The 23,823-nt window shown below is 32.1% G+C and overlaps 1 protein-coding gene across 1 annotated transcript; it reads left to right on the top strand.

The window, feature by feature from the left end:
• Positions 1-8,651: 8,651 nt before the first annotated feature.
• Positions 8,652-23,181, top strand: LOC134708715 (NXPE family member 1-like). Its single transcript, XM_063569313.1, has 5 exons — positions 8,652-8,677; positions 13,852-13,947; positions 16,282-16,956; positions 18,384-18,433; positions 21,593-23,181. Exons 1-5 carry the CDS (start codon positions 8,673-8,675, stop codon positions 22,369-22,371), a joined length of 1,605 nt encoding a protein of 534 aa, XP_063425383.1. The 5' UTR covers positions 8,652-8,672; the 3' UTR covers positions 22,372-23,181.
• The last annotated feature ends 642 nt before the right edge of the window (positions 23,182-23,823 follow it).

Below are 23,823 nucleotides of genomic sequence, written 5' to 3' on the forward strand. Positions count from 1 at the left end.
TGTCATTTTGTCGAATATACAAGGCATGGGTATTTCATAACCCGAATAATCCAGTCGATATATTTCACTCACTTCAGTCACTATATTAACAAGCATTTTTATTTAAAACAGCTGATTATTTTAAGAGCAATTATTAAGTAAAAATTACTATGCTGAAAGCATAAACTATCTATGTTAACGATTATAGACTCAATGATTTGATCTTGATTTTTGGTGTTTTAACGCCACTTTTAAGCATCGCTTTTCGGCTATTTCGTGACGGCCAGGCTTTATTGGTGGAAGAAGCTAGACCTTTGATAGTTAAACTTACAATACTAGTCAATCAAGATTGGAGTCAAGTACACCAGCACGAGCGGGATTCGAACTCAAATCTTCAGTGTTGACTGGCTAGTAGTAAAAGTAGTAACTACTTAGACCACTCAGTGACCGAGGTCCCCAGACTCAATGACGGTGTCAATAAGGGAAAACGTAACACTTAAGTTTTCGCAGCATTAAAGAGAGGGACATACAATAGATCCTTCCTAGAAAATAATGTATTTTTACTGTTTCAAAAAGTTTACATTTTATAATTCATATACTTGACAGACATACAAACTTTCATTTTATGACCCCCTCCCCCAGTAAAATAAAGTTTTTGATGTCACCCCGCGGCTGTGTGATATTAGTGGTAATGACCCCCCTCCCCTCCCCAATAAAATACACCGACACCTCAGCTGATAAATAATGACTGTTTCATAAGTTCTTGTTATAATTAAGTTCACACGACTTAGTTTTGTCTGCACATTATCCCTTCAATACCTTGCATATTTGTTTTTGTTTCATCGTCGAAAGGCATAATGGCGTTAATTATTTGGCTTATACATGCATGGACAATATTATAAATTTCAATCAAGCAAGGTATTACATGTGATATCTATCGATCGTTGATCTCTTCTGCTAATGTAAATACTTTTTGCCTCAAACTTATTTATTTCTAAATGTGGACTCGACAGGTTTGATTTGATATTTACATACCTATTAGGGTAAAATTAAATAATTTGCCAATAGGCAGATAAATTGTCACTTTCAGACAGTTTGCATATGTTTTCATTAGATGATCAAGTAGACACAAACTTCCTCAACGCAAGGATCCTAGCGCTAGCCACCAAATGATATATTACATGTAATGGTAAGTGGCTTTGATTTTATTATATACTCTTTACAAATTAACTTACAAATTAACTTAATTAAAAAAATCGATACCAATGAAATAGGGGATTAATCATTTGTTTTATCATGGAAAGAGGGAGAGCCTTGTCAGAATACAGGAGGGACCAATCTTTTTTTCTGTATGTGAAAAAGGAGGGGTTCAATAATTTTTATAAAAGCAGAGTAGGGGATCAATATTTTTTTTTGCACATGGGAATATGTACTTACATACTTCAATTCAAGAGAAAAAATGTCAAGAAAAACTATACAACAGTCAGATAAAAATATATTTTAACACCATTCATTTACATTTAGGTAAGACATCAAATGACTTTGGTGAGACATTTTGTGTCATTTTGTCCAATATACAAGGCATAGGTGCTTCATAACCCGAATAATCCAGTCGATATATTTCACTCACTTAAGTCATTATATTAACAAGCATTTTTATTTAAAACAGCTGATTATTTTAAGAGAAATTATTACGTATAAATTACTATGCTGAAAGCATAAACTATCTATGTTAACGTTTTTAGACTCAATGATTCGATTTTGATTTTTGGTGTTTTAACGCCACTTTTAAGCATTGCTTTTTCGGCTATTTCGTGACGGCCAGGTTTTATTGGTGGAAGAAGCTGGACCTTTGATAGTAAAACTGACAATTTCAGTCAATTAAGATTGGAGTCAAGTACACCCGCACGAGCGGGATTCAAACTCAAAACTTTAGTGTTGACTGGCTAGTAGTTAAAGTAGTAACTACTTAGGCCATTCAGCGACCGAGGTCCCCAGACTCGATGACGGTTTCAATCAGGGAAAACGTAACACTTAAGTATTATTACTGTTCCCAAAAGTTAACATTTTAATATATAATTTTTACAGAGCTACTTAGAACAAGCTTAAGTTTATCGATTACTTCCAAACCATAATTTCCGATATTATTCCGATTGTTTGTTTCAGATCAGCAATTTCGGAATCAAAATGCTGCATTTGTTTAGAATCCAATTGATAAGCTTAAAGAAGAAACCTTAACCTTTTTCCCAATAGTTTGTAATTTTATGACCTCAGATCTTAAAAGACAAATATTTTCAGTTTCATCAATTTTTGCATCCATAATGAAATCTCTTTCGTTTTAAGCTCATCATAATTAATGTTTTCTTTTCTATCTGACTTGCGATCTCTAATAATCTGTCGAAATAACCTCGTCCTTTCGAACCTATTCACCTATGTCCAACGCGGCCATATTGTATGTCGAGTTTGACGATGACCTGATTCCGTAAGGGATTCGCTGGTTGTTTGAAATCGTTCCTTAAATTTTACAATTACGATTTGATCAAAATCAAACAATTCGCCAATGGGCAAATAAATTGTCACTTTGAGACAATTTAGATATTAGTCTTGAGATGATCAATGTGGATAAAAACTTTTACAGGAATAATTTGGATCCCAGCTCCAGCCACCAAATTAAATGACGCGTAATGGTAAGCGTGTATAATTTCATTATGTGAAAGGTTTTTGACAAAAATATTTTTCTTTACAAACTAACCAACAAATAAAATTTATTCTTCAATTGATATCATTAAAATAAAATATTTACAACTGTTTTTTGCGTTATTTAAAAAATTAAATTTATTTTGCCTCAGTATGTTTTTTTCTTTAAAAGCAATATATACGAATAAATTTATTAATTACACGGAATAAGTTGAAAAATACTACTCTCATGTTAAAAGTTAAAAAAACCTTTAAATTGATATGTATTTTTTTTTTTGAGACAAACATTTTCTCGTACAAAGACCGGTTAATAGTCCAAAACCTATTAATCATAGCTATTGATGGTCGTTTTAAATTAAATACTGACAGCAAACACTTGCATGTACTTTCTGTATCGTTTTCGTTAACTAATTGCTCGAGACTACCGAATGATTTTTTCAAACTGCATCTGAGCTACACGTGTTTACGCTCTTTTGTTATAAATGCTGCAGTAGTTACTAAATATTCACCCACAACAAATTAACAATCTTTCTTTACATAGCTACTTATCACTCGAAAATCATTCTATTAAAGCTGACATCAGATTGCAATGTAAAAACCAAAAAATGAACAAAAGAACATATACATATGAAACGAGTAGAACAACACTTAAAAATGCATGGGCAGGTCATCATAAAACGAGTCATAAAGAAAATCGAAAATAAATTCACTTTAAGGCAAAATGTCACAAAACACTTATCAGAAAAGTTCTAGTCTATTCTAGTCTAAATTACTAAAATAACGAGGTCCAATTTGTCAACCGTCATCACGTAAACACGATGAATCAAAGAATTCAACTTTATATATAACTATTAAAGTACAATGTTGTTGATTAAAAATTATACCTCTACATACCCTTTTGTTTTCCACATAATTAATATTGCCAATAATTAAGAAGTTCCGGGTCGAATCCGATACCGATACCAATAGTATATTCACCTGTTACCTATTACCTTATCAGTACGTTCCGCATCTGACAGGCGCACCACCAAACGCTGTATTTAGGATTTTGCTATATACTCGGGTCGTAATCACAGGGTTGACACACAAGGTTGACACTACTAAATTTTATCATTGTCACATTGCTCCGGATTTTAGTATTTTAATCAGTATGACTTTCTAAGATGACAATGCATCTTATCGCTATTTGTCCGCCATTAATGGAAATTACACAAGTTCCCGTAAAATTTTGACGTCTTAAGGCTAAATATCTGACGCCACAATGGAAAAGTGATTGTTGTGTGCGTCAAAAGTTTAAGCGGCCGGGTCAGCCGGGATTAGCGATAAGGTGTATACGAATAATAAAAATCTGGACTTACAATAAGGCGTATCGGTACAGCATGTACAGTTTTCAATTTATTAGCCAGAATGACATAAAACAGCGAATCAAAGAATTCAACTTTATTTATAACTCATAAAGGACAATGCTGTTGATTAAAAAATACTCCTTTCCAGGCCCTTTTGTTTTCCAAATAAAATTGATAGTACCAATAATTGATAAGTTCCAGGTCGACGGGTTCAAACAAAAACATGTTGAAAGCGTAGAAAACTGTGCATCTTATAATCGGCATGACTTTATCAGATGATAATACCAATACCAACATAAGGTATACGCATAGTTATATTCTTTAATTCAGTCACAGACACGCGATACTACGGGGGTGTTGTAGTATAGTATTATTTATTTGACCACATGTTACACGTTTATATGCTCCTTATTTTTTTTTAATAAATTGGAAAAAAAATCGTAAATCGTCAATCATTCAAACATTCTGCCAACACTGGGGACCGTCCGTCTTTGGTAAAATAAATTTGTCGGTTTCTTAAAAGGTTGCAAAGTATTAGAAATAACAAAAAAAAAACAGTGTTTGGGGAGATAACTTTTACATGGACAAGTATTTGGTCCGTCTGCCCACACTGATTTGTGTCCACACTTGTCATTTATTTAAAATATGTCTTGAAGATATAATAATGTACAAACAAGGATTAATATAGTTGGTACAAACAAGATTATATTCGAAATAAAATAAACTAGATACCGTTGAGATGGGAGCCATCTCTGTGGGCCCCACTGTCAATAACGTGGGGAAAATAAGTTGTTTGGATAATCTGATATGAAGCATTATTTGAAGTTATTACATAGTCTCATGTGTGATTTAATTCTAAGATTTTAAGTTAAAACTAATGAATATTCTCAACTTACTTTCATAGTATATTAGTGATATGACTGCATGATGTGAACTCATTGTTGACTACTCTAAGGTGACTTCTGACGGTCAAGTATAAAGTATGAAATATTAACGGTTCTCGAGAAGTAGAGCCAACACAATTTGTCAAGAACAACGAACGGATGGACAGAACGATGGACTGACCTTTGACCTAGGATGCATACATTATGACACATTCTCTGATGTTGGTTAATATATATGTTAAGTTGAAAATGTTTGTCAGGTATAAAGTATGAAATAATAACAGCTGTCCTCTCAAAATATAGTGTGGATCAAATTTGTTAGCGATAGACAGACCAACAGAGAGACAGACCTTTGACCTAGGAAGTCGTACATACATCATGACACACCCTCTGGTGTTGGTTAACAAAAATGTTAAGTTTTAAGTATAAATTCATAACGGTTATCTAGATATGGAGCGGACACGATCTTCATCACAGGACATAGGGTTGTCAACTGAAACCAAAGTTTTTGACCTTGACCTTTGACCCAGGAAGTTGTACATACATCATGACACACCCTCTGGTGTTGGTTAAAATGGATGTCAAGTATAAACTTTGAAATCATAACGGTTCTCAAGATATAGAGCGGACACGATCTTCGCCACAGGACACTGGGTTGTCAACTGAAACCAAAGTTTTTTTACCTTGACCTTTGACCCAGGAAGTTGTACATACATCATGACACACCCTTTGGTGTTGGTTAAAATGGATGTCAAGTATAAACTTTGAAATCATAACGGTTCTCAAGATATAGAGCGGACACGATCTTCACCACAGGACACAGGGTTGTCAACTGAAACCAAAGTTTTTTTTACCTTGACCTAGGAAGTTGTACATACATCATGACACCGCTTCTGGTGGTGGTTAATAAACATGTAAAGTATAAAGTATGAAATCATAATGGTTCTCTAGATATGGAGCGGACACAAAGTTAAAGTGTTACGGACGGACGGACAGACTGATCAATATAGGGCGAACTGCCTTTTAGGCGGGGCCCTAATTACATATGTTAAGCAAAAGCAAAGCAATTTAGAAAAAACAATACTTAAATATGCATTAATAGCAAAACATTTAAAACCTTATAGTATTCAAGCTTACCTCACAATGGGAGGCGAAGGTCAAAACAATTTAATCTCTTCATGGGATGGAATCAAAGTTAACATTAATCATTAAACCTGAATATAAAGTAAGGATTATTAATAAATATAATTACTATAAATAATACATTTATTTTATTTTAAAAAGTGTCTCATATTGATTGCTATTGGTCCGAGAACACAATTAATTCGTAGTGCATTTCTTTTAGAACATCAATGAAAATTTAAAAAATCCCACCTGCGCTTTCTCCATGAAATCTTTACAGTGTGTTGTACCACTTTTGGGACAAATTATATCAAAATTATAGAAACCTTCATCGCCTCTAACTCAAAATATGGACATTTTTGTGTTTAGGGTGTCTTGAAATCTTTTGACAGCTTCCGAAGTGCTAATTTTTAACCTTTTTCAGCTGGACCAAATCACTACTTTCTTGTAAAATTCTCCCAACGAAAAAAAATCAAGGGACGAACAACGAAAATCAAGGGACGACAATTGTGGTCTCGGACCTATTGAGTGAAATACACAATAAACACAACCAGTGACTAAAGTGAAGACATTCAATCAACAACCATATAATTGACTTGATAAAAAGACACAATTAGCAATATAATATGTAGGTTAAAAATTTAACCTAATTTATCACATTATATTTATTGTGCCTCCAAAATGCCAAAAAAAAAACCCACCAAACACACAAATACACAGAATGTACAAAGAATGTACATGAAATCCTCCTTCTGATTAATATCATTCTAGTTTAATGAGAGAAAAACTATTCAGGTTGCTGTTTTATCAATTAGTCGCAGTAGAAGTATGATGTCCAGTATGGCTATTTTATGTTTTTTTTTGGCTTTGAAGCCTTCCTGTCAAAATGGCATAAAAAAGTCAAAATCGAAAGAAAAAAACCCATATCAGATGGTACATCTGGACTATCTCAGTATATGAGTATAAAGCTTCAAATGGATATCAGAATATATATGATAGATTGTGAATAACTTAAAATGTCTGTATAATGTATTCATGTTCATGTTGAATACATTCGAAAAGAATATGTTTAAAGAACGAAGAGAGTTCCCTTCTCAGGCATACGAGTGATTATAATGACCCAATGAAAATGACCAAAGTGACCTCAACTGACCATCGACATAAAAAGGGTTCAAATACCAAAACTCACCAAAATAAATAAACAAACTGAAAGCATGACTACTTCTTTTATTAAAGAAATACGATTCTATTCTGATAATAAATAAATAGATCCAATAAGTATGTTTCAAACTTATGTAACAGTTTGTACACTATTGGTATGAGATGTGCATTTAAGGGGGTAGACCTTGGTTCAGGGAGATAACTCTTTAAATCAGTTATGCGTTTGTAAAAGTCGAGTTCATCAATGTATTTTAAGCATTTACCTGAAACAGATTGAAAATAATCTATGTAACCTAGAAGCTTATAATATATTTTTGAAAATGGTTGACACAAACGTAATGATGATTTTAAGAGTTATTTCCCTTAACCTAGGTCTACCTCCTTAATATGATAAATGTTTGATTTAATTTTTATACAGCATTATCATAATGTCATTTATAATTAAATATCGTTTTGTAGTAAAATAAATTTTGAAGTTCAATACTTCGTTGACAAATTATCGAACCAGTCGTAATTTCAAAATGCCTACCTCCACGGGAACAGAAGATACAGATTGGCTATTAATACAAATTTTACTTTTACATATCGAATGTTTTTATCCGTAGCTTTTTGATTTATTGCACGAACAATCACAATTAAATGCTATCATGAAAGTTTTTTTTCTTAGAAACGGTGGTCAGATATTCTAGATTTTTTTCAAGTGGCAAAAAAAGAGGAGCGGTACACATAACCAAGGATCAAGTTATACATTACCGTGTATCATCAGTACACTGGATATAGGTACTAACCAAGCGGGTATGATCGATTTTGACCTTACACGGTAACGAAAATCTTTTGCTTTATCAATATTCGATGTACATTTCTCAACATTTGAAATTCCTGCTCCCAAATAATTTTCGAATCGATTTTTATCTATTCATAAAACAACTTTGATATTTTAATACGAATAATTAACTTGTGTATTTGTAAGTTCAACATTTCTTACTTCGTTATTTATTTTCTATTTAAGATAGTTTACATTATTGTGATATTTTCTAATGATTTCAATTTCAGTGTATCTGCTTGTCATTTATTCGTTTAGGGTATATTAGTATGAATTATCATTGATATGGTCATAATTAAAAATCTACTGTTTACAATACGCATCTGGCGAAAATAAAAAAATGTCAATCCTGGTATCTATGATGAAGTTAATCACAACCACTAGGTTGATGCCACTGCATGTGGAGTTTTTATTCCCCAAAGGTATTCTTTTGCAGATGAAACGCTTGGCTGGCGCAAAAATAAATTGTCAACCCTTGTATCTATGATGAAGTTATTTAAAACCACTAGGTTGATACCAGTGCTTGAGGAGTTTTTATTCCCAAAGGTATTCTTTTGCAGACAAAACGCTTTTCTAGCGGAAAGACAAAATTTCAATCCTTGTATTTATGATGAGTATATTTAACTTTTTTCAGTTTGAAAGCAGACTCAAAAGAACAACATGACGTAAGATAACAAAATTTCCTTAAATAATATTGATATTTTATTTTCATTATGAACTAAAGTGAGTTCTGTATTATGTACTCTTCATATTTAGTTAATTACCTCTAAACACAAGTTGGATCACTTGTAAGTCATCAATTTTACATGTTTAGGAAATGAAATGTTTTAAACTTTGGAAGACGTCAAATAAACTAAAGATCTCTGACAAACGTTACAATTTTGGATCTATCATAGTCAATCTACCATTTTTCAGACGCTATATGCTCTTACTTGACTTTAACACTTTTGCGTAAGCGTCAACTGAAGCACGCCTTCGTGCGCGGTATTTAACCGCTGTGTTGACAACCCGTTGATGGATTTAGCTGTTTTCTGCTCTTTGGCCGGGTTATTGTTTTTTGCAGATAATGAGATATGCTCCGTCTTACGATTTAAGAAAACCAATGATAAATGAAGTGCTGTCATATATTTGTTAATATTTTTAACTAACAGACTATCATCCTATATGCTATTATATAACTTATTATAATAAAACAGTTTTATTTGATGTATATACGTCAAATTGTTTATATTCGTTTACTGTGTAGGATACATGCTGATTAGACAGCAATTAATACAGAACGTGTCATAAATTCACTGCACTACTTAATAAAAAGAAAAACGCGTTGCGTTCTCTAAAAAAGGAAATGTATCATCGTTAACCCAAATGCCTGTTTTATACGAAAGGTAAGATAATGGTGAAATAGAGTTCTGTGCTTGCAGTACCTTATTTGTTGATTAAATGTTAGTAACAGTTGTATACCGCTGTTCAATTGCTATTAATCGATTAAGCAAAAAATAAGAACTGGTAACAAACTAAAACGGAGTAAATCATTCTAAAGGATATAGAAACTGACATGGATTGTCAATGTAACTACTGTTTAATATGAGACAAAATGTTGTTAAAATAATCCCATTTCCATCTCCGCTCCCACTATTTGTCCCGAAAGATAATATTCTTGATTCTTCACCCTCTGGATGTTCATTCCGGGGTGCTATATAAAAAAATTATATTAGTTTTTTTGCTACAGTCGAAATGCTTATGGGACGACATTTAATGAAATTAATCATAAGTATTTGTTTATGTAGCCAATTTTAGAATAGTTCAAAATTATAAGCTGAATTCTTTTTTTTGAAACAGTTACTATTATGTATGCAAATAGAAAGGATAATTGTGTATTTTTTAGTTTATTCTATCTTTAGAACCAAACTATTCCTACACACGAAGAGCATTATTTATAGAGGTTTTCTCTTCGGCGCAACTATTATCTATGTGCGAAAAAAAGAGAAAGGAACGTTCACTGCATATTATATCCCACAAAACAGCAACTGACAATACTTATTTTCCGGATTTTCTTATTATTATCAATACATGTACCTTAACGTTTGTAAATGATTACAAAAAAATGTATATTGGTCCAGATTATTTATTTTTCTTGTGGGATAACTCTATTATAAGATTATTCATTTTAATCTAAATGGGGGCCATAATATTTATTTATAAAATCTCCCAGACCTCACCTTAGAATCAAATAATTACATTAGAAGTATGTTTCATTATAATACTAGTACGTTATTCTGATTGGCTACAATGCATTCTTATTCCTCAAGCAATTACATTACACAATAAAATTTATCATTCATGATGACACGTCGTCCCACAATAAAGTGCACAGGTAAATGAAATTAAAACTTGATCGTGTTTCCATAATCCTAGCTAAACAAAAATGTAATTATAGGCATTGAATGCTTGTATTTGTAACGTCATATGGGTGTAAAAGCGTTGACCGTGCGAACATTTTCAGAATGAAGAGCTTCATACACAATTTACTTCGGTCAACGTTTTTATACCCCAATGAAGTTACAAAAAGAAGCATTCAATTCTTAAATAAATGTCCACCATGTTCTACATAAGAAAATGCATGTACCAAGTCAGGAATATAACAGTTGTTATCCATTCGTTTGATGTGTTTTAACTTTTGATTTCGCCATTTGATTGTGAACTTTCCTTTTTGAATTTTCCTTGAAGTCCAGTATTTTTGTGATTTTACTTTTTACATATAATGTGATTTTTTTTTACAAATATATGACAAACAGATTAATACATGTCATACAGCATGCGATAAGGATTTTTCGATGCATGATATGTTTATCATATCTTTAAATAAAATCAAATTCATGATATGTAAGCGGACAACCATTTGAATCTGAGGTGAAATAGGTACCAATCTTCACCCTTATCCAAAATAATAGCGTAACATCCAAACAGAGAAAGTCACAGTATAGATTATCAATCAAAAGACATATTAACACAAGGGAACGTACACTGAACGAAAACAATTGATATATGACATAATGCAAATACAAAACAATTGCAGTCATTTATTGGGGTTAGATGCAACAGCCATAACCTTGAACAAAATACCGCCAAATAGAGTAATGTAAAGGTAAATGAAAATACATTTGTCGTTCATAGTACGATAACAGAAGTGATAATTTATAGTAATACCAAACTTTAAAAACAAAAAGAATTAACAGACATACCAAACTCCAAATTGAAAAAAAGAGAAAAATCCATAAAACCTGATCGAATCCAACACTCTATTATATCAACCAGCTGTAGAACGAAACAATAGTCATAATCATCACTTTGTACAGGCGTTCCAAAGAAATGGGTGGAATAAAAATGGTTTTATAGGTAGCTAAAAGTAAACATTTAGATAATCAACAAAACAAGAAGGCTTGCTTCATATCTGGATCTTTATCTTAATACAGACATAGATGGACTACGTCAAACTAGCATACGGATTTCTGACACACGTGACGATAACAACTATACAATTCTCAACTTACCATTCCTCAGAAGTAACATTCCGTCGGATCAATCGTTGGACGTTTTAATAAGAAAGTACCACCAGAGGAAGATATTTGTAAATGTACCTTCTTCACACAATTATTAAATATAAAACGTTTGTTTTTCTTAGTGTTCGATCGAACCCTTTTTTCGCTCTCAAAAATTTAGAATAAAAACAAATATCTTTTTTTACCTCCATTTTCCGATAGTTTTCTTTGTTCAAATCACTAAAATTTTGAACAGTTAATACTGTTTCTCTGCCAATGCATACTGTATACAGACATCTCATTTTGTTGTTTTTATGAGACTGTTTCTCTGTCAATGCATACTGTATGCAGGGATCTCACTTTGTCGTTTGTAAGAGATTGTTTCTCTGTCAATGCATACTGTATACTGACATCCCACTTTTTTGTTTGTAAGAGGCTGTTTCTCTGTCAATGCATACTGTATACTGACATCTCACTTTGTCGTTTGTAAGAGATTGTTTCTCTGTCAATGCATACTGTATACTGACATCCCACTTTGTCGTTTGTAAGAGGCTGTTTCTCTGTCAATCCATACTGTATACAGACATCTCACTTTGTCGTTTGTAAGAGATTGTTTCTCTGTCAATGCATACTGTATACAGACATCTCACTTTGTCGTTTGTAAGAGATTGTTTCTCTGTCAATGCATACTGTATACAGACATCTCACTTTGTCGTTTGTAAGAGGCTGTTTCTCTGTCAATCCATACTGTATGCAGGGATCCCGCTCTATCGTTCGTAAGAGACTGTTTCCCTGCCAAGGCATACTGTATACTGACATCCCACTTTGTCGTTTGTAAGAGACTGTTTCTCTGCCAATGCAAACCGTATGCAGGGATTCCACTTTGTAGTTTGTAAGAGGCTGTTTCTCTGTCAATCCATACTGTATGCAGGGATCTCACTTTGTCGTTGTAAGAGATTGTTTCTCTGTCAATCCATACTGTATGCAGGGATCCCGCTCTATCGTTCGTAAGTGACTGTTTCCCTGCCAAGACATACTGTATGCTGAGAGTACACTTTGTAATTTGTAAGAGGTTGTGTTCCTCTTATTGCATATCGTATGCAAGAAGCATACTTTTCCCTTCGTAAGATGTCTTATTTTTTTTGCGTGATGCACATACGAAGTAAAAATAATTGTCAGACTAATCCTTCACAAGGCTTCATGCTTTACTATTGATCTGATAGGTCTGACAGGTCGTCTTTACTCGAGTTGTTGTTTCCCTTTTGCAAAAACATCTGAAATTGGAAATAAAGCCGGTAAATTATTTAATATTTAATGTTAAATAATTCGTTTAGTTTATATAATTAAAAAAATGAAAGTTGATTTCTAAGACTCAATACAGGATGTCACTCTAGATGTACGTCTCCATGGTCTCGTATTGATGTTTTTACCGAAGAAAAACACATGCATTTTCAGCCATAAAACACCATTGAATGCAAATGTGTATCTAATACATTTTTCAGCTCAATTAGTATCGTTGTTTAAAAGTTGTAGATCTGCAAAAAACTTTACTTTTGAATTAGAAGACCTAACTTTGTTTGTCGTTTATCGTCCTTCCACAATAAATTAATAATCATGCCACTGTGTCCTATAGTTACCATCCATAGTCGCATTTGTCATTCTAGTTTATGATTATTCAATTTGAGTTAATTTGAGAGATAAACGAAAATAATGTCGTCCGAATATTGTTTCCATCATCGGAAGGACTTTGAATTAAGGACAAGACTTCGGTTTAGGACTGTTTAAAAAACTACAAATTATTTTCATTAGTACTTTGATACAATCCAATTATTTTCGCTTTTTTGTAATATACTATGAGCAAGGTGTATTTGCTATTTTACATTTACCATCAATATTCGCGGTTGTCACTGATATAACTACTATATTACCTAGGATTAACTTGGAAGAGATAGTGAATAGCAAATACACTTCTTATAGAATCTGTATTTTCATAGTATACAGAAAAACAGAAATCAGAAAATAACGAACTTTGAAAAAAAGGAAGAGGGCTAAAAAAAATGTTCTATCACCAAGTACCGATTCACTTTTATACCTTTCCATATATTAACAAGCCATAAAATCTATTACAAACATTCATCCTACAACAGTTTATATACGTTGTACTCTCAACCACGCTCTTTATGTCCGCAATTTCGCGGGTGTGTTCTAAAGAACATAATTTTGAGTCGAAACTGTCATTTTCTATTTCAAATCGTCTCTGATCAGATAAAATTAATGAAGATGAAAACAATATTTTTCAGGTTCAGTACGACATTTAAATCAAATAAGAAACTTGTGTTTTGGTCATTGATTTTTGCTGTCACAATATTTTACCTTACATCGACAAAATTGTTCGGGTACGTATAATAATTGTTGAACTCTAAACTTATGAATTCTTCCCGTCATGTGCCCCTTTGGTGCTAATTTGCGACTACTAGTCAAGTTTTATCATAGGAATACATGTAGCTTCATGTACAATGTTATATATCTACAACGAAATTTGTTTTACATTAACACGTATAAAAATTTCGGTTTTTATCCAACGCAATCATAGGTTTGAACGTAGTTTTCAATTTAGACTCGTTTATATTTTTTCGTTTGGGCTTGTATCATATTTTCCCTCCGGTTTATATGATCCGTTCATCCTATATTGACTCTTTAAATTCAAGAGATTATCTAAAAATGAGGGTATTTTTTTAAAAAATGAGGGTACTTTTTATATGGCCTTCCAAATACCGTGTCAAACCCTAACATCACTGTAGAGACATTTATTGTCGAAATCCGGATCTGGTGTACTAAGAAGTATTGACACCGTATGTTTGTGACATAACATCGTAGCCACAGGTTAAAAACTGTTTTCTGTTTAGCATTAAATTTATATTAAGATCCATTTTGTTACATCTTGTGATCAATTTTATTTGGCAATCGCCAATGGCAGTCAGCATGGTTAAAGAACATCAGTTGTTCGACCTGTTAGTCAAATGCGTTTTGTTTAAATTTACTTTTTCACTTTTTAGGTCTTTTGGAAAATGTTGTTTGTGCTGTTTTTAGACCCTTCTACAATGAAATTTGTTTTACATTCACACGTATATAAATTGCGGTTTTTATCCAACGCAATCATAGGTTTGAACGTAGTTTTCAATTTAGACTCGTTTATATATATATCCAAATACTAATACATGTATTTTTCAAAATCTTCCCCAAAAACATTTTCGTCATTAATATTGCATCCAACCCAACTGTTGCCTTACTTTATGATCAGTATTATGATTTTGGTATCAGTTAAGTAATACCACATGAACCATACTGATTAGCATTCAATTTGCTATATATTTATTCACTATAATTTGGCAATGTCTGTATTTTGGCATTGTACAAGGTCATTTGTTACTTTGACTATTTTGAAATGGCATACAATACAATTTTGATCTCATGGTTGTTTTTTTTTTAACAAAATTTGCACACAAGCTTTTAGTTTACCTAGTCAATTCAAATATGTAAAGGAGAGATACCTTCCGGTGCTAAACGTTAAAGATAAATGGGATCATATCAGACATTAAATATGCTGACAATTCCGAGTTTTTTGACATTTTGTTCTTCGAGAAGACATATAACTTTTGTTTTGTTTCAAAGGATATACACAAATTTCAATATCATTTCTTTTCAAATAATTATTTTTTTATCAAATTTCATGATTTAAGAAATAAAAAAGATATTTGTTGCTGTGTACATATCTAATTAAAACAAAATAATCATTGGCTTTTCGTAAAAATTGATGCAAATAATCTTCATGTGTATTCAGGCCTAGCGTCATTTAAAAAAAGAGTGGTTCATGAACTCGTTTTCAATCTAAACCAGTCTAAATAATAATAAACAGCCGACAAATGCACCTTTTCCCGATATGTATAATTACTTACACCAAATTTCTATTGAACTTTGTGGATAGTTGTCTCATGGCAGTCATACCTCTACTTCTCCAAATTTTTTATAATACAAATAAAAACGGAGCGGATTTTGTCCTTATTTTTCCTCACACATTCACACAGTTTCGTTGACTAGGAGAAACTATTTCCAGGACATTGAGAACACACACGAAGTAATATTAAATGCAGTAGCTAGCTTTTGCTAAGTCATTTGGACAAAGGGATTCTGACAACCACTGGAAAACCGTGTGTGTTTGATAAGGGTCAAATATTACACGCAACTAGTCCCGTACATATCTGTCAATAAGTTTTGTCGCATTTTAATCCAAAGAGAACGTGTCACGTATTCTTGTCATTTAAACGATACTTTTTAATTTAACATTGTCTTAAAGCAGGAGGTTTAGCTAGCCCTTTATTCTCTCAATCGAACGATTTTGAACACCGGTTCATAACTGTTATTTTTCACCTAACGTTCAACAATGTAAGTCATCGAAATGAACATGTTTTTTCATATTGCAATCGGACATGGCTCACGAATATCCAAAGCCAAACCGTCGATCCTTTTATCATGGGTTTATTGTCAGATGGACTACGTATTGCTTCAAATTCTGGATAAATAAAGGGTAGCCTAGCGGAATCTGGCAAGATTTGCTGATTAATTCAAAAGTGAGAGAAGAGGTTGGACAAAAGAAAACTTTGATGTTTGAAATAAGTACATGTATTTATTACTCTCTTTGTATATATTCATATATCGTTTGATTATTGTAGATGGCAGATTTTGTGCCCTGGATACACAAATGAGGTCGAAACGTTTACTGCTACTGATTTCAAGTATTATGAAAAATACATAAAGTATAAAGGCCTAGATTTTGGAAAATCTCTTGCTTATTTGCCGAAATCTACAGTGGAAATAATCAACAATAAATCAGCTACGTTTACTACTGGTGATATTATAACACTTAGAATAATCCTCCATAATAAAAATGGTGACGTTGTAACTGAAAGTGGTGACTTTCTAAAAGTTTGGATGTCTGAGAAAGGGAAAGGCGCAGGTTCAGCGGGGTATATAGTAGATCATGGTAATGGTACGTATATCGGAGTGATAAAAGCATTATGGAGAGGATCTCCGCACATCAAAATTTCATTGTCATTTTCAAAAGAATCTATTGGACTGTATGTAAACTACATACATAGAAATGGAATGTTGAGGGCTGTTAAAGGGATTTTTAAGAATGCACGTGGAGAAATTGGTAAAGGTTCATGTGGGATACACACACTAACAAACATAACTAACAGCATCTGTGACTTTACATCATTAAATTATGGAATGCGATGGTTTTGTTTATTACCAAATGCAACCGGGTTTGATTGTTCAGACTGGTATTCCGTGACTGGAGATATGACGGTACCTACATTTACAAATGCACAGCAGCAGTTCTTAAGGTAATTCATTTTTATAGTCAAGAAATTTCTGCATTTGAGGAAATATTTCACAATTGGCACTTGAAGAGGAACCAGCAATAGAGTGATACGACAATACAGTTATAGAGCAGCGATAGCTTCTATTTGAAGAGAAAAACAATTTCAGTTTAGATTATGAAACTTATAGTCAAGATTTCAAAAGTTAACCTCAGTAATTATGTAAGAACTTCTTTAAGATATTCCATATATTTAAAGAGACAAGGAGGAAGTTAGCCAACCATGATATTAAAAAATGAATTTCTGCCGAATGCATTGAGTGTGTAACTTAATGTAATATCTTTGGTTAGCTTGTTTTCTACCTGAACCATGAAGTCATTATTAGATTAGGTAAACTATCCTCCTCTAAGAGTATACTTGTTCGACAGATAACCATTCTATGTGCTGTAGGACTAGGATACTTCGAAAGGAGGGTAGTTTAACTAACCTAATAATGACTTCATAGTTCAGCTACCAAGCAAGATAACCAAAGATATTAAACTTAAGCTACACACTCGATGCAATCGGCTTTAAAAAGTAGCTGACATTGCTTCTATTTTATTTGTTCTGCTTGAAGGAACGGCATAGCATCTTGCGGGAACGAGATAACTTTCTTTTGGGAACAACATAGAATCATGAGGAACGCCATAGTATCTTGAGAGGCTAACATATTCTTTTCTTTCATGACCGCATTCTGCCTCCGTAGAATATTTTTTTCTATACTGAGAAGAAAATGTATGGTCCTATACATATAAACCTGCCAACATTCATAATGTGGCATTGCATAGTCTTTCTCAAATTAGTCAAGAACTCTTTATGATTGCTATTTTAGTCTCAGAAGCATAAAATATTATGACTTTTTTAATTGTTCATGGTCTCACATAACAGATTTCAAAGCAAGAATGTTTTTGCATTTCAATATGTGTGACGTCATGTGAAGTTGTTGAATTTCAAAAAAATGTTATCATTGATATAACTTGACATACAAAGGGACTTAACGAATGCATTTGCATTTCCAAATTAAGAGGAAGAATCTTTGTGCATATATATGAATTATGCAAATGCAAAAATAATCTGTACAATCTAAACTAGTTTTTTTTATACCACACATTTCTTGTTCTTTTATTGCTAAATATAATTAAGAGATGCATTATATATGTGAGATTCGATTGAAAAGATGTGTTCATATACTTGAAGACCTTTGTGATTTGCTCTTAGTGACGGTTTGAAATACATTTTTATATGATCGTTTGTAAACATAAATTTGGCTTTGCTCATTGTTGAAGGCCGTACGGTGACCTATAGTTGTTAATGTCTGTCATTTTGGTCTTTTATGGATAGATGTCTCATTGGCAATCATACCACATTTTCTTTTTTATATTATATAAAAATAAATAAATTTATACTTGCAGTACTGCTAGATATAAAATCATAAAGGAAATTAAAGTTGATGTACTTGGTGGTAAGTTATTAAATTAACCATGGTAATAGGTAATATCTCTTGCACAAAAATGGCATTAAGTTCTTCAATGTAACTGGGGTGTCTACCTCCATCTTGAATTTTGGAGTAGCATATAATATAACAATAGGTTTAGATCTTTAATGAAATGTGCAAATTTTGAAAGTAGGGTGTAATTCGTGTGTAAGACTTTTCGTGTTACAATGTAGTATAGAAAATTTTGTGTTGTCATATTTACGGCTGTATTTTCTATAAAAAACATATTTTTTTAAACTCTGCCACATACGGGGATATAACTCAGATAGTAGGGGAAATAACACGAATAAAGTATTTATTATAATATATTGTGGGAAAATTAACAACCTTAATCTTAATCAAGAAAACAAATACGGTGACCAATTTTTTTTTCCATCTGAAGACATGTTATATGAGCTATATTCTTACATTTTATCTTTAAAGTCTATGACGTAGTTTTCTTTTTACAAAAAAAACCATTGAATTTTCCATGCGTAATCTATACAAACTATTGCACATTCTGTAGCATTAAAACAGTCTGCTGACCAATACTTTTTATTATATTTTGAAAAAACATAATAAAATTACACTCTTACAAATTATTAAAAACATTCTATATATTTGATTGAAGACCTTAAGTTAATTGTCGATTGCAGGTTCCCTAGTTATAAGATACTTATGTAGGATTGTCATAGTTGTGTTGTTTAGTTTTTATGCCCCTATCTCTAATTTTGAATCAATTGAATTCCCAATCATTTTGTTTCGAGCATATCTTGTGGCAAAAAAGAAGATACCAAAGTGACAATCCATATTCGTAAGTAAAAAAATAAACATGATAATACCATAGCAAATATAGACAGGTCACCAGTACAAAGCTGAAATCATAATTTCATTGTAACTATTCGTGATGTAACTGATGAACAGAATTAAGTATTTTCTTTGAAATCCGTATCAAACATTTATCAAAACACTGAGGTCGTAACAGTTCATCCTAGATGTTTTATTACACGAACTGGTACAAATAAAAAAATCATATGATTACGACACCGTTATCATGGTTATAAAATTAAGAATGGACATGGGGGATGTGTCAAAGAGACATCAATCCGACCAAATAAAAAAAACAACAGCAGAAGGTCACCAACAGGTCTTCAATGATTACGACACCGTTATCATGGTTATGCCTAAATACTTGTCTAGTTATATATATTTGGACAAAACAAAAATGCAGTCGTACAACAAGCGGTAAAATTTTCAAAAAGTGTTTCGCATTTGACCTACAAAATATAAGGTACGAAGAAGTTCTTTGGCAGTCATCGATAAGCTACCGACCATCCTCGTGGACAGGTCACCTTGCCTCATAGATCCATAGGTAATAAATAAGGTATTAGCACATACTTATAAGTGATACTTTATTTTCAGAAGTAAACATAATAAAATTAGAAGCTGATTTATATTTAATTCGTTTTGAATCAATTATTATTTTTATGAGAAATATAACAAATTAACGACCATGTGACAATTAAAAGTAAAATCACAAAAATGCTGAACTCTGAGGACTATTCAATAGAAAGTCCCTAGTCACATGTCTAAATCAAATTACAAAACAAATCAAACGAATGGACAACAACTGTCATTTTCCTTACTTGGCACAGGCATACGTTGCTTATTTACTTGGTATGAGTGCCAATGAGACAACTTTTGATTCAAGTCACATGTTGTAAAAAAGTAAACTATTTTAGATCAAAGTATTGCTTTTAACACGGTGCCCTTGCTCACATAGAGCAGCAAGCTATAAAGAGCCCCCACATGACTAGTTTAAAACCCTTCAAACAGGTATAATCTATATAAAAATCGAGAAACGAGAAGCACGTGAGCCACACCAATAAACCAAAAGCACTGAAAAATATGTTCCTGACAAAGGACAGGTGCAAGGAAATGCAGCGGGTCAACACGTTTTATCAGGCGCCAACATTACTCTAACCTTAATGTTACATCGTAACATAGAAAGACGGACTATTAAATATCAACTGAAATGTTTCAACTCAATCAAAAGACACATAACCAAAAACGAGTTAACATACACTGAACAAATAAATTTTATCTATGACACGATAAAAACAATATTAATAAAAGAAAAACAAAGGGGAATATAAAACAGTATTAGAAAGACAACTATAATTACCTTGGTCAACATGACGTCAACATGACGTCAGCTTTGTACTTGTTTGGGTTTATAAATATTTTTGATTTGAGCGTCACTGATGCGTTATGTAGACGAAACGCGCGTCTTATTATTATTAATTAACTATAATTAATAAAAACAAAAAGTTCACAGGTAAATATAATAATTTTGTTGAAAACAGAACATGGATTACGGAAATATGTTTTTACTAAAATAAATAAATTTGTTGTTCATAGTTCGAGAACAGAAGTGTAATAATCACCATTCCGGTGTAAAATTCATGTCGAATGTGTAAGTAAATTGACCAATTTGGATGCCTACACTAGATTTAACCACCAACGATGACTTTTTTTTTTAATATGAGATTTTTGGGGGGAACCTTAAACTTTAATCTGTCGACCCCAAATTAAAAAGGAATCTTCTACTGCCCTATATTTTCAAAAAGAGCACATCGAGTAACCATTTCAAAACTGCTTTCCCCTAAAAAAATATTTTTGGAACAGTTTTCACGGATTTGACCTTAAAATCAATAGAATATTTGACTTTACTAAATATTTAATCTGTATAAGTTTCACTTCAATGAAGTAAATGACACTAATGTTATCATCCTGATATCTTTTTCCTGTTTCCAGTGACCTTGTCCTTCGATCCATTGACCCAAACCTTGATTGATTTTTTTCTTTTGATATATCTCCCATCTGTATAAGTCTCAATACAATCGAACAAGGTAAACTCAAGTTATCAATTAGAAAATAATAATTTGTACACACGGACGATAGTGACGAACAGAAGGACAAACACATTTTCATGGCGCTTTAAATAGAATGTTCATACACAAAAATTATTTCTAATGTATAATCCTTATTTTTTTTTTATTATATTCATGTCAAGCTTATACCATGATATGAATATACATGTAGTTGCATTTTTGGAACACTTGTGTATTGTTTTTCTTTTTGCAGATAAAACCATAGGTCATCCAAAGCACTCGTGTAGTCTAATAAATCCTTCACTCACATGGAACATTTCGTCCCCAGTTGGATATTTTTATAATAAAACGTGGCATAATCTCTTATGTCAAAAAAAAGTTGAACCAAGTTTTAACAGGTATTTAGCCTGTCTAAGAAACCGGGAGATTTACATGGTTGGAGATTCTACATCGCGAGATTGGCTTATATCACTTGCTGATATTTTAGATGTTAAACGGACATCAGCTGATCTAAGAGGTCATCATGAACCAATCAAAGTTTTCAGTAAAAATAAGAGAGACAACATTACTATTATATGGGTTGCGCATGAGTTCCCATTTTTCACCTATACACCGAATGGGACAATACATCATTTTAAACCAGCAAGCTATCATCTTAACGTAATACGTTCTAAAAATCCGATCGTAATACTGCATTGGTTTATACATATAGGTTATGCTCCATTGTCAGTTTATGAAGAACATGTAATGAACGCCAAAGACGCTATAGTTAAATTCATGGATCGTGTGCCTGGTGCAAAAGTATTCATTAAAGGTCCACATTACTTTGAACAATACGCTGAAGGCGTTCCATATGATTTTGTGAGATATTTCCACGATAAAATGATATTCAAAATTTTCGACAATATCAAACATAAAGTTGTGTATTTGAATGAATGGGATATCACAGTTTCTTCAGAAAATAAAGAATTACACCCGTCTACAGAATTAAGAAAACCAATGTTACATGAACTACTGTCATATATTTGTTAATCTTTTCAACTTACAGACTATCCTCCTATATATTATTATATAACGTATTATAATAAAACTGTTTTATTTTATGGATATATATGGAACGCCATAGCTGTCCTATGTGATAGTATTTATTATGTGATGGTGGGTTTTGCATAACATGATGTGGGTTTGTTATTATAAGCTGTGGGTTTGTCATTATGTGCTGTGGATTTATCATTATATGCTGCAGGTTTATTATTATATGCTGTGGGTTTGTTATTATATGCTGTTGGTTTGTTATTATATGGTGTGGGTTTGTTATTATATGCTGTGTTTTTTTTTTATTATAAGCTGAATTCTTATTTGAATTCTTATTGATTATCCCGAACTAACTATTTTTTGGGGAAAATCATTCAAATTAGTTTATATGGTTAAGTCATTAACTATCATATTCAAGATATGTCAGATCCCAATATATTTATACCACAGATAATACAATCAAAAATTTTGAAGTGAAAGAATATATAGTAATTTTAAGTCAAATAAATATGATACCATAAAAAATGTATGATACGAATATCTGTCGTAATAAACAAATATTTTTTGAAATATCAAATTAAACTATTGTTTCGGTTATTCATGGTCTGACTATGATGTATGTAAATAGAAAGGATAATTGTGAATTTTAGTTTATTCTATTTTTAGAATCAAACTATTCTTCGCAAATGAGCATTGTTTATAGTGGTTTCCTCTTGGCACCTTTCGACGTAACTATTATCCATGTCCGAAAAAAGAGAAAGTAAAGGTTCACTGCATATTATATCCCTCAAAACAACAACTGATATTACTTCTTTATGGAATTTTCTGTTTATAATTGATACATGTTCCTTTGTAAATGATTAAAAAAATGTATATTGTGCCAGATTATTTATTTGTCTTGTGTGATAAGACTATTATAAGATTGATAATTTTAATCTAAATTGGGGCCAGAATATTTATTTCTAAAATCATCCAGACCCCATCTTAGAACCAAATGAATGTCCACTTACATATTATATGATTTTGTTAACAAATATATGATTAACAGATTAATACATAACTATTAACATTAAGTGGTAACATTTGGTCAAATTATACATCATCATGTTAAGGATGTTTGCTGCTCAGTTTCAAAATAAATAACTTTTCTTAACACTAGTATATATTGATAGGGGATTAATTGACAAAGCAGAAAAGCAAAAAAAATATAGGGGTCAATGTGCTTGTTTTCGAGATATGAGCCATTGAAATTTTGGCGGGAAAATGAATTCTCTTGATTTTTCATAGCCTTATCATTGACCTGTTAAAGTTCTCAAAAACTATTAAAAAATTAATAAAATTTAAAAAAAACTTTTACAAATGGCGTATAATTATCCATGTAAAAGATTTATGAAAAGAAAAATGGGGGTTCATGGGCAATTTTTTTTAAGGCATTCAAATGGATAAAAC

The sequence above is a fragment of the Mytilus trossulus genome, chromosome 1, assembly GCF_036588685.1.
Source record: "Mytilus trossulus isolate FHL-02 chromosome 1, PNRI_Mtr1.1.1.hap1, whole genome shotgun sequence".
Taxonomy (NCBI): domain Eukaryota; kingdom Metazoa; phylum Mollusca; class Bivalvia; order Mytilida; family Mytilidae; genus Mytilus; species Mytilus trossulus.